Genomic DNA, 16,192 nt, shown 5'->3' with positions numbered 1-16,192 from the left:
GCTTTAAGACCATTTGGAGTTTTTTGGTTTTTAATAAAACCCTACCCCGAACAGAGAGGGGTGTAAATGCAGAAAACTGGGATTTTGCGTAAACCAACTTTTCTCTGATATCAATTATTATTAATTTACTCAAATGTCAATTTTTGGAGAAGGAACAAAAAGAAAAGTAACCATTTTAGTTTTGAACAATTTTTATTAATGCTATATAAGTTAATGCATAAATTTAATACAATATGCAGCTGTAAGAGCCCTCTAAAATATTCGGTAGAGATTGCACTGCTTGCAAAAGTAAAAACAATAATCGAGTAATAACGGAATAGAAAAAAACTGTGCAGAGATGTCGTTATTTATTATTTACTATTGGAATTGGGGAACAAGGGATATTTACTTAATAATGGATGAGCAGATAGGATATTGGGCACAAGTGCATAATATTGGCTGAATATATATGTCTATAATTCAGGGCTGGAAGTGAATTTAGCTGGTGCGACTAACATGGGCATGTGACCGACCCATGAGCGTTGCCGACAGCTGCGACTCCTCCAAACCCACCCGATCCATCCTTACTCACACAACACAAAACCCCCCTAACGCTGTATATTCAAATCTCATGACGTAGCCTATCACTTATCACATTCTCTAGTAGTTTTTATTTTATATTTTACTTTAGCTAAGATTTTTTTTTTTCTTTTTCAGCTAGTTAATTTATTATATTTGTTTTATTTCTTGCATTGAAGGACTTTAATTGTAAAATAGTTTTTTTTTTTATCTTCTCTTACTGTTCCTAAAGATGCGTTAAGACAGGCGAGCAATCAACGTTTGTTAAGAAATTTTCTAGAAATGTGCCACATAGTCAAACAATACAACACAGTTAACTTTAGAACAGACACATCGAACTTAGTCAATTGCTATAATTTTATTATTAAAAAATAAAAAAGATATCCAACTTTTGTACATATTTGGTTTATATGTATTCCATATTTAGTATATAAGGGTTTTGGTGGGTGCCCTGAAGGAAATTAGTGACCAAAATAAGGTCTTTCTGGTCTGGGTACCTGGTCATTCAGGACATAAGGGTAACGAAGCGGCAGATTTATTGGCCCGGGAAGGCTCTGCGGGATACTTCGTTGGCCCGGAGCCCTGTTTTGGGGTTCCGAAGTGTGTTATGACTGCGACCATTAACTTATGGGTGCAGAGTAGGTCTCAGGAGTGGTGGCTTGCCACCACTGGGCAGAGACAGGCGAAGGAGTTTATTAAAGGCAATTCGCCGAGGCTGACTGCAGAATTAATCCGTCAAGGCCGTGGGGCTATCAGGATGTTTGTAGGCCTATTAACTGGCCACTGCAGACTCAGAAAACACATGCATCGCATGGGCCTGGCAGATGATAGCCTCTGTAGGTTCTGTCAGGAAGAGGAGGAAACGGCACTACACGTGTTGTGTCAGTGTGAGGGGCTCGCGTGGCTAAGGATGTTACTTCTCGGGGAGGAAAAACCAAGGCCTGTGAGCTTTACCCAAGAATCACTCTCCAGCATTAAGAGTCTAATTAAAAGGACAGGTCTGGAGGGTGAGCTTTAAAGTTAGGGGAGCCACAATAGACCCAAAGGGGTCGCAGTGGCGTAGGCCCTGGGGCCGCCCTAATCTAATCTAATCTAAGGGTTTTGGTTTTTCCCGTGTTGTCATTAATGTTTTTGTATTAAAAGAAATATCAAACATCTATTTTACTCTTTTGTTAAACTAAACATTGAAATTATTCTATTGTATCTGTCCCATCTCTTTTTAGTCATTACTAAAATTCCTTTACGAGTCTGTAAATTAAGTAATGAGACTGATTTTTTAATTTTTTTTATTCAAAAAGAATTACAATTCTATATTGTCACCTTCAAAATAACTTCCTTCTGAAGCCACACAGCGCTGGAGACGTTTCTTCCACTCCTCATAGCGGTGCTCGATCTCCGATACTGAAATAGCCTTCAGCTGGTCGGACCAATAATTTTCTTTCCAACTGTTTCATTATTTTAATAAGTCGCTTCCATTTTTCGCTTCTGATAAGTCACTTCCATTATTCTAATAAGTCGTGGCAGGAGGATTGAATTTATACCTATTTCCGAAAAGTGTAACCTAATTTACAAAGACATACCACCAATAATGCGTGGCCCCGTGAATAGGTACCTTTCATTGCGTTAAAAATAACGTTAGAAATAGAAAATAATGAATACATTGTAAACTAGGGAAGATTTTCCATTCTTGCCCTTTTTTCTGAACTTCATCTTCCAAAATGCTGCCGACCTAAGATGTATGATACAACCCTGGCTTGACAACGGAACTTTAGACGTAGAAAATACGAAAATTGTAGTAAAACAAGTAAAGATTCTTATACAGGGTGATCAGAGTTATATGCTCCACCCACTTTTTTTTTTAACAGCGGGAAATTTCGAAAAAATAAAAAACACGTATTTAATCATTTTTAGTCTAGTTTATTTTCAGTGATGGACCCATTTTTTTAAACCCCTGTATCTTGAGATACAGCATCCTACTTTTGTTTTTCAAATGGAACGTTATATTTTTTTTTGCATAGTATTTGAGCTCCTAAAAAAACAAAAAAATATTTTTGAAATCGGTTAGGTTCATCAAAATTTATGGTAATTTAAAATATGAAAAACAAATTTCAGTTTATTGTTAAAATTACCTTATTTTTTTTTTAAAGAAGCTGTTCAAACTGGGCACAATTAACGAATAGGCAAGCCAAAACTCTGGACTCCCACACTTTGCTTGTAGCAGCACTTACGGTGGCAAAGTCAAGATCTAGGCACGCCTAGAGTTATTCGACGTTTCAGATCATCGACTAAAGCCACTGGATTAAGGTTACTGTTGAAAATACATATACCATCTTGCTGAAAATACATATCTAGCCGACGTTGTAGAGGAACATCTTCAAGCAGAACTGGCAAAATGTCTCTTAAAAAAAGTTAGACACCTTGCACCAGTTAAGTTCTCTCTGTAGAAGTATGGGCCGATTAGTTCGATTTCCTAAAACTCCACACCAAACGTTTTTAGAAAAAACAACCTGAACGTCGAATAACTCTAGCCTGCCTAGAACTTGACTTTGCCACCATAAATGCTGCTCCAAGCAAAGCGTGGGAGTCCAGAGTTTTGGCTTGCCTATCCGTTGATTGTGCCCAATTTGAAAAGATTCTTTAAAAAAAATAACGTAATTTTGACAGTAAACTGAAATTTGTTTTTCATATTTTAAATTACCATAACTTTTGAAAATCTAACCGATTTCAAAAAAATGTTTTATTGTTTTTTTTAGGAGCTCAAATACTATAAAAATAGGCAAAAAAAATATAACGTTCCATTTGAAAAAACAAAGTTGGATGCTGTATCTCGAGATTCAGGGGTTTAAAAAAAATGGGTCAATAAAATAAACTAGACTAAAAATGATTAAATACGTAATTTTTATTTTTTCGAAATTTCCCGCCGTTTAAAAAAAAAGTGGGTGGAGCAATATAACTTTGGTCACTCTGTATTTACACTTTTTTTCTGAACCACTACACTTAGAACTACTTAGCGTAATGCGTCTGCAAAGGAGCTTGTAGATTATTAATGGAATTTAATGCATTATCTAACACATCTTCCTGTGCATAAATGCAAACTTCTTCTGCACTTGTTTTTTTTTCTCAAGTTTGGCCACATGACAAACATGTTACATCTTTTTTTTTGAGTTATGTCCTGGCCTCAAAATATTTACAGCAGTATTTTCTTCTCCCTGTAGTGCGAAGTTTTTTTAATACGTTGGCCATTTTATTATTAATTTTACAGCAATTAGCAGCCATATTTGATACTTCATGGCGAGTTGAAGCTGTGACAGCTGAAGGTTAAGCTGGATTTGCTTAGTTTCATTATGGAGTGTTTCATCTGCAAACAAAAATCCAGCTTTAGCCAATGTAATTTCCGTCTCATTCGCAATTTCCGTTTATATTCATTTCTTTAATTTCAATTTTGTTTCACTTAAAATTGCTTCTTTTCTAATAAGATTCATAATAATTCTTACTGTAAGCTGGATTCCACCATAACAGATTGAAAATGCAGTGTTGGACAATAAGTTCTAACGTCTCCAATTTCTTAAAAATTTCAGTCTATCAAACAATTCTCTGGCATAAATTCCAATCAATGTCTTATCGTGTCAAAACTAGTTGAGGCTCAGGAAACAACTGTTTTTGGTGTAAATTGTGGGGGAAAAAAGTACTTTTCCTCACGCGAGGCAGGGTTTGCACGCACGAGCGAGCGAAGCGAGGCGAGTGCAAGTGCAAATTGCCGAGTGTGAGGAAAATACTTGACACTCGAGTTAAATATTATATTTTTTCTGCAACCATTAGATTTATTAACTAAAAAAATTAAAAATTTCATTTTTACAGTCTACAAAAAGTAATTTATTTATTATAAACATTTATTGTTATATTACAATTATTTACATTACTTACGTATTTACATTACTTATTACATTTTCTGCTGTTTCTTTTATTGATGGAGGAGTGTTTTCTGAACAGGCATCACTAGAATCCATTTTAAATTTCTATAAGGTAACACTATAACCTTTTTAACTGTTATAATTAAAAATATCTAATTATTTATTAAAGTATTATTTTTATTTCTATATTCCTTTCAATTTTTATTTTATTTTTTAATATTCGTTTTTAATTATTTAGTTACGTTAAATAAGCTTATTAAAGTTTTACAGAAAATATTTATGTTAATAACAAAACTTCTTATATCAAGGAAGCACGATAAAGTTTTTCCACTCACTAGTGAGGAAAGTGACACTAATGGGAATTTTTCCCCACTAGTGTGGGAAGTTGGGCATTACACAGCTGATTTTAATTGAGTAATGAGAACTTCCCCACATGGTTGCAGAAAAACGTAATTTCTCATCCGAAGATAAAAGGAATCCTGGAAAAAGATATACCGTTTGAAAGCCCATTAAACAAGGAAACGTTTTATAAAAAACCTAGGTCTGATAATGATCACGTAAGGGCCTAATGAGTTTTCTTAAAAATTTCGATTACTTTTATTTTTCCAGCAATCGGAGGAAGGATTGAGGCTGTTTAGAGAATAATTTATGCTTCAAAATGGTATCAATTTGTAGAAAATTTATCTGTCTTTCTAACCGTGTCATCAGAATCGAATTCGGATTAAAATGTTCTGAGTTATAACATTTTTATTGAAAAAAAGTAATGATTTTAGAAAAAAAAAATTAAGGGACGTCACTCAAGAACAGTGGAAAATATGAAGTTGGCCAATACGTCATTGAACTCCACTTTAGATGTACTACACACCGTAGGCCTATGGACAATACTTACTGGTTCACCCTGTATACGAGGGTCGTTTGAAAAGTCCGTGCAAAAATAAAAACTACTTAATTTTGGGGGGTAAACCTTTTTTATTTTTCAACATAGTCTCCTTTTAGGCTTATACACTTCGTCCAACGCTGCTCTAGTTTGTTGATCCCTTCCGAATAATAGGATTTGTCCAAGTCTGAAAAATAGCCATTCGTTTCTGCAATCACCTCCTCGTTTGAATAAAATCTTTTTCCCGCCAGCCATTTCTTCATATTGGGGAACAAATAGTAGTCCGAGGGAGCCAAGTCTGGAGAATAGGGGGGATGTGAAACGAGTTGGAACCCTATTTCCATTAATTTTGCGACCACAACTGCTGAGGTGTGAGCTGGTGCGTTGTCGTGATGGAAAAGGACTTTTTTGTGGGCCAATCGTGGGCGTTTTTCTTGCAGCTCGGTTTTCAAACGGTCCGATAACGATTAATAATATGCACCTGTAATAGTTTTACCCTTTTCCAGATAGTCGATGAGGATTATTCCTTGCGAATCCCAAAAGACAGTCGCCTTAATCTTTCCGGCCGAAGGAACGGTCTTCGCTTTTTTTGGCGCAGATTCCCCCTTGGTAACCCATTGTTTAGATTGTTCTTTGGTCTCAGGAGTGTAGTGATGTATCCATGTTTCATCCACAGTGACGAAACGACGCTTAAAGTCCTGCGGATTCTTCTGGAACAGCTGCAAACCGTCCTTGCAACACTTCACACGATTTCGTTTTTGGTCAAGCGTGAGCAATCGCGGCACCCATCTTGCGGATAGCTTTGTCATGTCCAAATGTTGATGCAAAATATTATGTACCCGTTCATTCGAGATGCCCACAGCACTAGCAATCTCACGCACCTTCACTCTTCTGTCATCCATCACCATATCATGGATTTTATCAATGATTTCTGGAGTAGTGACCTCAACAGGGCGTCCAGAACGTTCAGCGTCACTTGTGCCCACATGGCCACTCCGAAAATTTTGAAACCACTTATAAACTGTTCTAATCGAAGGTGCAGAGTCACCATAATGTTTATCAAGCTTCTCTTTAGTCTCCTCAGGCGTTTTGCCTTTCATAAAGTAATGTTTAATCAACACACGAAATTCTTTTTCGTCCATTTTTTGAAAATCACTCGACTTCCTCGATTCAAACGAATGCCAAACACAAAGAAATAGACCGATCTGGCTGAAACTTGGTGTGAGTTCTTCCAAGAGATGCTACTAACTAAACATAACCTCGATACGCGCCAGTGGTGCTATCTCTCTGACTTTGCACGGACTTTTCAAACGACCCTCGTAGATACCTTTACTGAGGGTACCCCCCAATCAATCTCTTATTTACGTTATTTACATTATCTCCATATTTTTAATTAAAATATTTACTTTCTTATAATTAATTATTAATATTAGTTTATTAACCAGAACAGGAATGCTCACTTTTTTCACTATTACATTCACATTGACGTAACTTTTACTTAAATCATTTTGCGTTTTATCTTGCCCCACCTTTTACAATTTCGAAACATTGACACAATTTCAATATTGCCAATTTTTTTTGGGGCGCTGTGAGAAGATTGAACATAACTGTTTGTTGAAGATCAGTAATGGCATGTTTGCTAAGCACGCAATCTCGGCTAGCCATATGTATATCTCCACATCTGCCACGTCACAGCAACACACTTATTTTTATCTACGTCATATACACATATCTCAAAAGAATATGAATGTATTTTTATTTGAGAAACAAAATATTTATGTATTTAAAATATACTTTCTAAGAAAGAAATGCTAACTAATTTTAGATATTAAAAAAGAAATTATATATATATATACATCTATATATACAGAACAAGGCAACAATTTGTTGATGATGCAATCACTTGTTTAAGGTTGAAAGGGACGCCAGTTAGCGACAGCTTTGATGTGGTCGAGCTCTTCTAAGACACAAATAATAAAAACATTCTTTAGAAGTTCACAGACATATTTTAGCAATGAATCGTTTGCTCATTCAGCTATCTATCTCAGTGATTTATACAAAATAATGGGTTCGCAAATAAGTTCGTTCGGTTTTTGAGGGTGGAATAAATTAACTATTTTTTTGATACACAGAATAAATTTTAATCATTTATATATTGACCATTCTTATTGATAACTTCTTGCCATCTTTCCACCAACTTCATTATACCACGTTCGTAGAACGTCTCTGGCTTATCGACGAAAAACCAATCTAAATGTTTTTTGACAGTCCTCTCGTTATCGAAAATTTTTCTATTAATAGAGTTCTGCAACTATCAGAATAAATGATAATCAAAAGGTGCCAGGTTCAGTGAATACGGAGGATGAGGCAAAACATCTCAGCAGTTTATTCCGAGTGGTCAATGACGTATGCGGTCTGGCGTTGTCGTGGTGAGAGACGACACCTTTGCGATTTTTTCAATTCTGGACGTTTTGTGCGGATTGCATGGTCCAGTTTGGTTAACTGCGAACAGTAAGCGGTTGAATCAATTGTTTTGCCTGACGGTAACAACTCGTAATAGATGATACCTTTATAATCCTACCATACGGAGAGCATAATCTCCGTATCGGATGCAATTCCGCCTTCGAGCTTGTTTGCGGCGGCTCACAGCAGTGCTTACATGATCTTTTACGCACTACATTATCGTGGACGATCCATTTTTCATCTCCCGTTACCATCCGCTTTGAAAATGGGTCGTTTTCTTGACGTTTCCGCAGCGAATCGCAAATGGATATGCGAGTGGCTAAGTTAGCCTCGGTTACTTCATGGCGGTACCCAAACATTGAGCCGAGAAACGTATCCCAGCCGACGCTAATGCTTTTCAGCGCTTATATGGGATATATTAAGTGCTATTGCTATCTCTCTCACCGATTCGCATGGATCTTTATCGATTACGCCATTGTCATCCATCGGGCGACCGGAGCGGGGCGCATCATTAATGTCAAAATCTCCAGAACGGAATTTGGCAAACCACTTTTAGCATACGCGTTCTGTTAAGGCATCATCACCATATACACAACATATATTTTTACGAGCCTCTACAGCTCCTTTGCCTTATTTAAAATAATAGAGCAAAATATGGCGAAAATGCACTTTATTTTCTTCCATCTTTACAGCTACGCAGCAAGCACAATAGTAATGTTTGTTAAACCGAAATCCATAGAAAGGTTTCGCTTAACATAATCTTTCAAATGAGCAATCGAGTTGTGCGCTTGCGCCGAGAATAAAAAAAAAATCGGAATGAATCTATACCAAAATAAAAACCGAACGAACTTATTTGCCAACCCATTACAAAGCCATCTAGCTCTGCTTGTCCATCAATTTTTTTTTTTTTTTGAAGCATAATCCAATGTGAACCATCACATTAATTGCTCTTATTTCATTCAAAGTTAGAATTTCGGACATCTTTTTCTTACATTCAAAATTTTGAAGAGAGATTTTGAACCAGTGTTACGCGAACATTTTCGTGGCACTTCAAATCCTACAGTTCATCTCGGGTCACTTAATTACAGAGCTAGGATTTTCCATAAAAAGGCAGAAAAATGTTTACTCGCTAACGAGTTAAATTTTCGTTAACACGAAATTCTATTCCGTTTTTAATAAAGCCGAACTCTATCTTCCTTACATTGGAATAACCTTCTCCAATGATTTTTCATTCATGTAAAAGTAAGAAGTGAAGTAATCGCCAACTTTATTGGCCCGGGAAGGCTCTGCGGGACACTTCGTTGGCCCGGAGCCCTGTTTTGGGGTTCCGAAGTGTGTTAAGGCTGCGACCATTAACTTATGGGTGCAGAGTAGGTCTCAGGAGTGGTGGCTTGCCACCACTGGGCAGAGACAGGCGAAGGAGTTTATTAAAGGCTATTCGCCGAGGCTGACTGCAGAATTAATCCGTCAAGGCCGTGGGGCTATAAGGATGATTGTAGGCCTATTAACTGGCCACTGCAGGCTCAGAAAACACATACATCGCATGGGCCTGGCAGCCGATAGCCTCTGTAGGTTCTGTCAGGAAGAGGAGGAAACGGCACTGCACGTGTTGTGACAGTATGAAGGGCTCGGGCTCGTGTGGCTAAGGATGTTACTTCTCAGGGAAGGAAAAACCAAGGCCTGGTGAGCTTTACTCAGGAGTCGCTCTCCAGAATTAAGAGTCTGATTAAAAGGACAGGTCTGGAGGGTGAGCTTTAAAGTGAGGAGAGCCACAATAGATCCAAAGGGGTCGCAATGGCGTAGGCCTTGAGGCCGCCCTAGTCTAATCTAATCTAATCGCCAACTTTTTCATGCGGTTCTTAAAGTCCAATTATCAAAGTGTGGTGCCGTGGACAGAGGCAGATGGCAAACATACTTTACTATAAATTTCTCACATTAAACATTAAATAAAATCCAAAATCCTAGCCCGGGAATAGAACTGTTAACAGCAGTTGAATCTGTAGCTGCAATTCCACTTAACGTGTTGAAAGCCATCAAAGAGTGTACTCCAGATGGATTTAAAAAAAAAAAACTTGTGATCTTTCTCTGCTGAAGTGTCTGACCCGCCGGCAATACGTATATCTGTGTATCAGAGGAACGTGGTACCCTTAGAGGGATGTTTCACGATATTTTAGTTTCACCATGAATCCGCGAGAAAGTTTAAAAGTATGAATAAAAGCGATGCGTGCAACTCAAGAAGCGGCGAGAAGTGAGGGAAATGGCCCCACCAACGGCACCAGTACACAGCCACTGGCTCGCACCCAAAAGTGTTTTGGTAGATTGTCAGCCGCCTCTACTTGGCCAGTCAGTGGCCGGCCTCATACTTGCTATTATATTTAGTTTTGTGTGCATATTCGATTTGTAAATTCATTAATTTATGACAAAAAAAAAATAAATAATAATTAACGCGTTGCGCGATATTATCGCGCCTCGTGGTACTTCAAACAAAAAACAAAAACAAAAAAAAAATCGCAAGTCCCGCAAAGTCCTTGAGCTTTTTTAGCGCCAGTTACAATAAATATGGCCAATAAAAGTAAAGATATCTAAGTTAGTTTGTGTGCTATGGTCTTGCTGGCGATAATAGACGAAGTGTGGGGCGCAGCACGCCGACACTCTATAGCATGCTCAGCTGGTTTGTAAGTACTGTGTTTCTTACAACAAATAAAGAAATACGATTTATAAAATGAATTTCATGTCATGGCGACTCACAATAAATCCTATTACAGGGAAAAGAAAGAAAAAAAAAATTTATTCCTTGGAATAAATAATAAAATCAAATTTAGAAAAATAGATAAACTTTTTACTGCCTAAAGCGTACAGCTTATACAAGAGAGTTGTTTGTAAAAACAAATTTAACACAAATGACATTTCTTACAGAATAAATAAAGGAACAAACAATTTTTTTTTTTTTACTTTATTTACATCATTAAATACCGTAGAACACATTATAGAATTATAGATATTTATGCAAATTAATTGCAGGAAATTAGATACGCTTATAATTATTTCAAAAGAAATCTTTTATAAGTTTTATCAAAATAAAGTAAATAAACTCAAATGGCACATATAATTAAGGGAACAAACAATTTTTATTATTTACTTTCTTTACTTCATTAAATACCGTAGAAAACATTTTAGAATGATAGATATTTATACAGATTAATTGCAGGAAATTAGATATACAATACTTTATTGTATAAAACTTGCATCCGCTTTATAGAAGAATTATTTCAAAAGGAATCTTTATAACTTTTATCAAAATAAAGTAAATAAACTCAAATGGCACATATAATTAAGGGAACAAACAATTTTTATTATTTACTTTCTTTACTTCATTAAATACCGTAGAAGGCATTTTAGAATGATAGATATTTATACAGATCAAATGCAGGAAAACACGATAATATATTGCACTTTTTCATCTAAACCTAGTGTTGATTCTCACACGGCTTTTTCTCATACTTTAGAAGGAAGAACTCATAATCCCTCCTACTTTTTTTTCGGTTCACTTTTTAAAATAAATACATCATCACATCTCCGGAAAATTTTTATGGTAAACATAGTTGATTATTATTATTATTTAGTCAACATTTCATGGCCTACCACTTTGCTTAAAAGAGGTCCTAAAAACATAAAATCAATAAATTATTATAGCTTCGTTTTTTAACCGTCTTAGCCCGCATGTTTATTGTAACCTTAACCGGTTTCGGATATTCATCCATTGTCAGAGGTATTTTAATCAGTTTGGTGTACTGATATCAACTTTAATTAAGTTACCTTCTCGCACTGCACTACACTGACTCAGTCAGAAACTGGTGCTAAGATAAACATGCGTGCTAAGATAAAAAATCTTTGATCCAAAAATGGGGTCTAACCACGTTTATAAAATTAAAAATAGGCCACAGTACAGCAGAAATTTGTAATTCTTTTTTTCATTTTCAATTGGGGAAAAAAATATACGTAAATTTAAAAAATGGTGAATTATTAAGAAACAAAAATGATTAAAAATTAACAATGTTATTATTTGGAATTGACATTATAAAATCTATGTAAATATAGTAATGAGAAAGTTGAACGTGTTATTGTGTAATTAATGTGCTTACGCTGGTTTAATTTTCTTTAGCAATAACCTTAAAGTTTTCAGCATTTTTAGTCAAAAATGCTCATCTGGAAATCGAAGTCTTATTGGAATATATAAATAAATTCAAGGAATTTATTTACATCAACAACTACTGCTACAAAGCAATAAAATAAAAACAAAGTAAAATGAATGGCTCCTACCTTCGTAGGAGCCACGATAGCCGAGCGGTTAGTGGCGAGACCTGTAAAGCTGTAATAATACAGGATGTTCAGCATAAGACTACCGTTACTTCGGGAGGCGATACTGGGCATCATTTGCTACAAAAAAAAATCCATATAAACTACGGCTCGATTCGGCTCCGTTTTATAGATATTTTTAATTTTATGTTTTTTCAAGGTGTTACTACTTTTTAGCAAAAAGTTGCCTATATTTCTCAAACTATTAAAGCTACAGCAATTTCAATAAGCTCATTAGAAAGAAGGTTAAATTTCCTTTTAAATACGCTAATTTATATTCCAAAATAATAATATCAAGTATTTCACTTTGTGGCCCAAACATAAGAAATAGCAAGTTTCTAATTTTTTCCAAAAACTTTGACTTCATTTTTCTCAAAAATATTATGTATGTAAAAAACGTGCACTATTCATGAAAAACATCTACATACAATCACCATTCGAAAGGTATACAATGCATTGGGTTTATTTTAAAAATAGATGCAGAAATCTGTGATTAATTGCAAAAAAGTAGGCCTCAAAACAGCGTCGGCACTATGAAAGGAATTCACCTACCATAAGAATATAACTGATCAGAAACATCAAATCCAGTACGATTTTTTGCAAACGTGAAATTTAATAATTAATTTATTTAAGAACTATATTCAAAAATATAAAATTTACATTATAAAGAATAAAACAATAATAAAAAGAAGAAAATACTATATGAGTTTAAATGAGTGTTAGGTACCAATTTCGAATGAAAGGATTTTCGTTTAACGAGTTTAGATCTGTGTGTTATTCTTTAGTTAATTGAAGAAATATGCCAAATATGTGAATAAAACATAGATTTTCTTAACTATTCAATAAACTTTTGGAACTAGGCGGTTGTGAAGAGCTAATATAATAATATAGTGTACCAGTATACGGAATTTTTTTGTTGCAAATGATGCCCAGAATCGCCTCCCAAAGTAACCGGTAGTCTTATGCTGAACACCCTGTATATTGTGGTACTGGGTTCGACACCCTGGGCTTTAGGCCTTGGAATTTTTTCCATTAATCTTTTTTCTGGTACCTGGAGCTTATTTTATGAGGTAAGGCCGACTCAGTTTGTAACATTCAGCCCTGCTCTAGTAAATGATTATTTATGATTAAAAATCACTTTCTTCCGTGATCCTAGGCTGGAATTCTAACTTTTTCCACTGTTTTTGAGCTTATATTATGAGGTAAGGTCGACTCAGTTTGTAACATTCAGCCCTGCTCTAGTAAATGATTATTTATGATAAAAATCACTTTCTTCCGTGATCCTAGGCTGGAATTCTAACTTTTTCCCCTGTTTTTGAGCTTAAATTATGAGGTAAGGCCGACTCAGTTTGTAACATTCAGCCCTGCTCTAGTAAATGATTATTTATGATTAAAAATCACTTTCTTCCGTGATCCTAGGCTGGAATTCTAACTTTTTCCCCTGTTTTTGAGCTTAAATTATGAGGTAAGGCCGACTCAGTTTGTAACATTCAGCCCTGCTCTAGTAAATGATTATTTATGATAAAAATCACTTTCTTCCGTGATCCTAGGCTGGAATTCTAACTTTTTCCACTGTTTTTGAGCTTATATTATGAGGTAAGGTCGACTCAGTTTGTAACATTCAGCCCTGCTCTAGTAAATGATTATTTATGATAAAAATCACTTTCTTCCGTGATCCTAGGCTGGAATTCTAACTTTTTCCCCTGTTTTTGAGCTTAAATTATGAGGTAAGGCCGACTCAGTTTGTAACATTCAGCCCTGCTCTAGTAAATGATTATTTATGATTAAAAATCACTTTCTTCCGTGATCCTAGGCTGGAATTCTAACTTTTTCCCCTGTTTTTGAGCTTAAATTATGAGGTAAGGCCGACTCAGTTTGTAACATTCAGCCCTGCTCTAGTAAATGATTATTTATGATAAAAATCACTTTCTTCCGTGATCCTAGGCTGGAATTCTAACTTTTTCCACTGTTTTTGAGCTTATATTATGAGGTAAGGTCGACTCAGTTTGTAACATTCAGCCCTGCTCTAGTAAATGATTATTTATGATAAAAATCACTTTCTTCCGTGATCCTAGGCTGGAATTCTAACTTTTTCCACTGTTTTTGAGCTTATATTATGAGGTAAGGTCGACTCAGTTTGTAACATTCAGCCCTGCTCTAGTAAATGATTATTTATTATTAAAAATCACTTTCTTCCGTGATCCTAGGCCGGAATTCTGACTTTTTCCACTGTTTTTGAGCTTATATTATGAGGTAAGGTCGACTCAGTTTGTAACATTCAGCCCTGCTCTAGTAAATGATTATTTATGATAAAAATCACTTTCTTCCGTGATCCTAGGCCGGAATTCTGACTTTTTCCACTGTTTTTGAGCTTATATTATCAGGTAAGGTCGACTCAGTTTGTAACATTCAGCCCTGCTCTAGTAAATGATTATTTATTATTAAAAATCACTTTCTTCCGTGATCCTAGGCCGGAATTCTGACTTTTTCCACTGTTTTTGAGCTTATATTATGAGGTAAGGTCGACTTAGTCTGTAACATTCAGCCCTGCTCTAGTAAATGATTATTTATGATTAAAAATCACTTTCTTCCGTGATCCTAGGCTGGAATTCTAACTTTTTCCACTGTTTTTGAGCTTATATTATGAGGTAAGGTCGACTTAGTCTGTTACATTCAGCCCTGCTCTAGTAAATGATTATTTATGATTAAAAATCACTTTCTTCCGTGATCCTAGGCTGGAATTCTGACTTTTTCCACTGTTTTTGAGCTTAAATTATGAGGTAAGGCCGACTCAGTTTGTAACATTCAGCCCTGCTCTAGTAAATGATTATTTATGATTAAAAATCACTTTCTTCCGTGATCCTAGGCCGGAATTCTGACTTTTTCCACTGTTTTTGAGCTTATATTATGAGGTAAGGTCGACTTAGTCTGTAACATTCAGCCCTGCTCTAGTAAATGATTATTTATGATAAAAATCACTTTCTTCCGTGATCCTAGGCTGGAATTCTAACTTTTTCCACTGTTTTTGAGCTTATATTATGAGGTAAGGTCGACTCAGTTTGTAACATTCAGCCCTGCTCTAGTAAATGATTATTTATTATTAAAAATCACTTTCTTCCGTGATCCTAGGCCGGAATTCTGACTTTTTCCACTGTTTTTGAGCTTATATTATGAGGTAAGGTCGACTCAGTTTGTAACATTCAGCCCTGCTCTAGTAAATGATTATTTATTATTAAAAATCACTTTCTTCCGTGATCCTAGGCTGGAATTCTAACTTTTTCCACTGTTTTTGAGCTTATATTATGAGGTAAGGTCGACTCAGTTTGTAACATTCAGCCCTGCTCTAGTAAATGATTATTTATTATTAAAAATCACTTTCTTCCGTGATCCTAGGCCGGAATTCTAACTTTTTCCACTGTTTTTGAGCTTATATTATGAGGTAAGGTCGACTCAGTTTGTAACATTCAGCCCTGCTCTAGTAAATGATTATTTATGATTAAAAATCACTTTCTTCCGTGATCCTAGGCTGGAATTCTAACTTTTTCCACTGTTTTTGAGCTTATATTATGAGGTAAGGTCGACTCAGTTTGTAACATTCAGCCCTGCTCTAGTAAATGATTATTTATTATTAAAAATCACTTTCTTCCGTGATCCTAGGCTGGAATTCTAACTTTTTCCACTGTTTTTGAGCTTATATTATGAGGTAAGGTCGACTCAGTTTGTAACATTCAGCCCTGCTCTAGTAAATGATTATTTATTATTAAAAATCACTTTCTTCCGTGATCCTAGGCCGGAATTCTAACTTTTTCCACTGTTTTTGAGCTTATATTATGAGGTAAGGTCGACTCAGTTTGTAACATTCAGCCCTGCTCTAGTAAATGATTATTTATTATTAAAAATCACTTTCTTCCGTGATCCTAGGCCGGAATTCTAACTTTTTCCACTGTTTTTGAGCTTATATTATGAGGTAAGGTCGACTCAGTTTGTAACATTCAGCCCTGCTCTAGTAAATGATTATTTATGATTA

At 35.6% G+C, this 16,192-nt stretch overlaps 1 protein-coding gene across 9 annotated transcripts in view; it reads left to right on the top strand.

The window, feature by feature from the left end:
• The window catches only part of LOC141459325 (uncharacterized), a 799,141-nt gene that overhangs the window by 255,130 nt on the left and 527,819 nt on the right, over positions 1-16,192 (top strand). Inside the window, exon 1 of one of the 9 annotated variants that reach the window (XM_074138278.1) lies at positions 7,278-10,484. The exons of 7 other annotated variants lie outside the window; for them this stretch is intronic. In XM_074138278.1, coding sequence (XP_073994379.1) covers positions 10,470-10,484 — 15 coding nt within the window. In that variant the 5' untranslated portion in view covers positions 7,278-10,469. Of the gene's footprint in view, positions 1-7,277; positions 10,485-16,192 lie in introns of those variants that run through there. One more of the 9 variants, XM_074138281.1, reaches the window with a different exon arrangement.

This window comes from Rhodnius prolixus, unplaced genomic scaffold (genome assembly GCF_049639745.1).
Source record: "Rhodnius prolixus isolate KJV_2025 unplaced genomic scaffold, Rpr scaffold_11, whole genome shotgun sequence".
Taxonomy (NCBI): Eukaryota; Metazoa; Arthropoda; class Insecta; order Hemiptera; family Reduviidae; genus Rhodnius; species Rhodnius prolixus.
The sequence above is the reverse complement of the archived record's forward strand: the minus strand, read 5'-3'. Positions and strand labels throughout refer to the sequence as shown.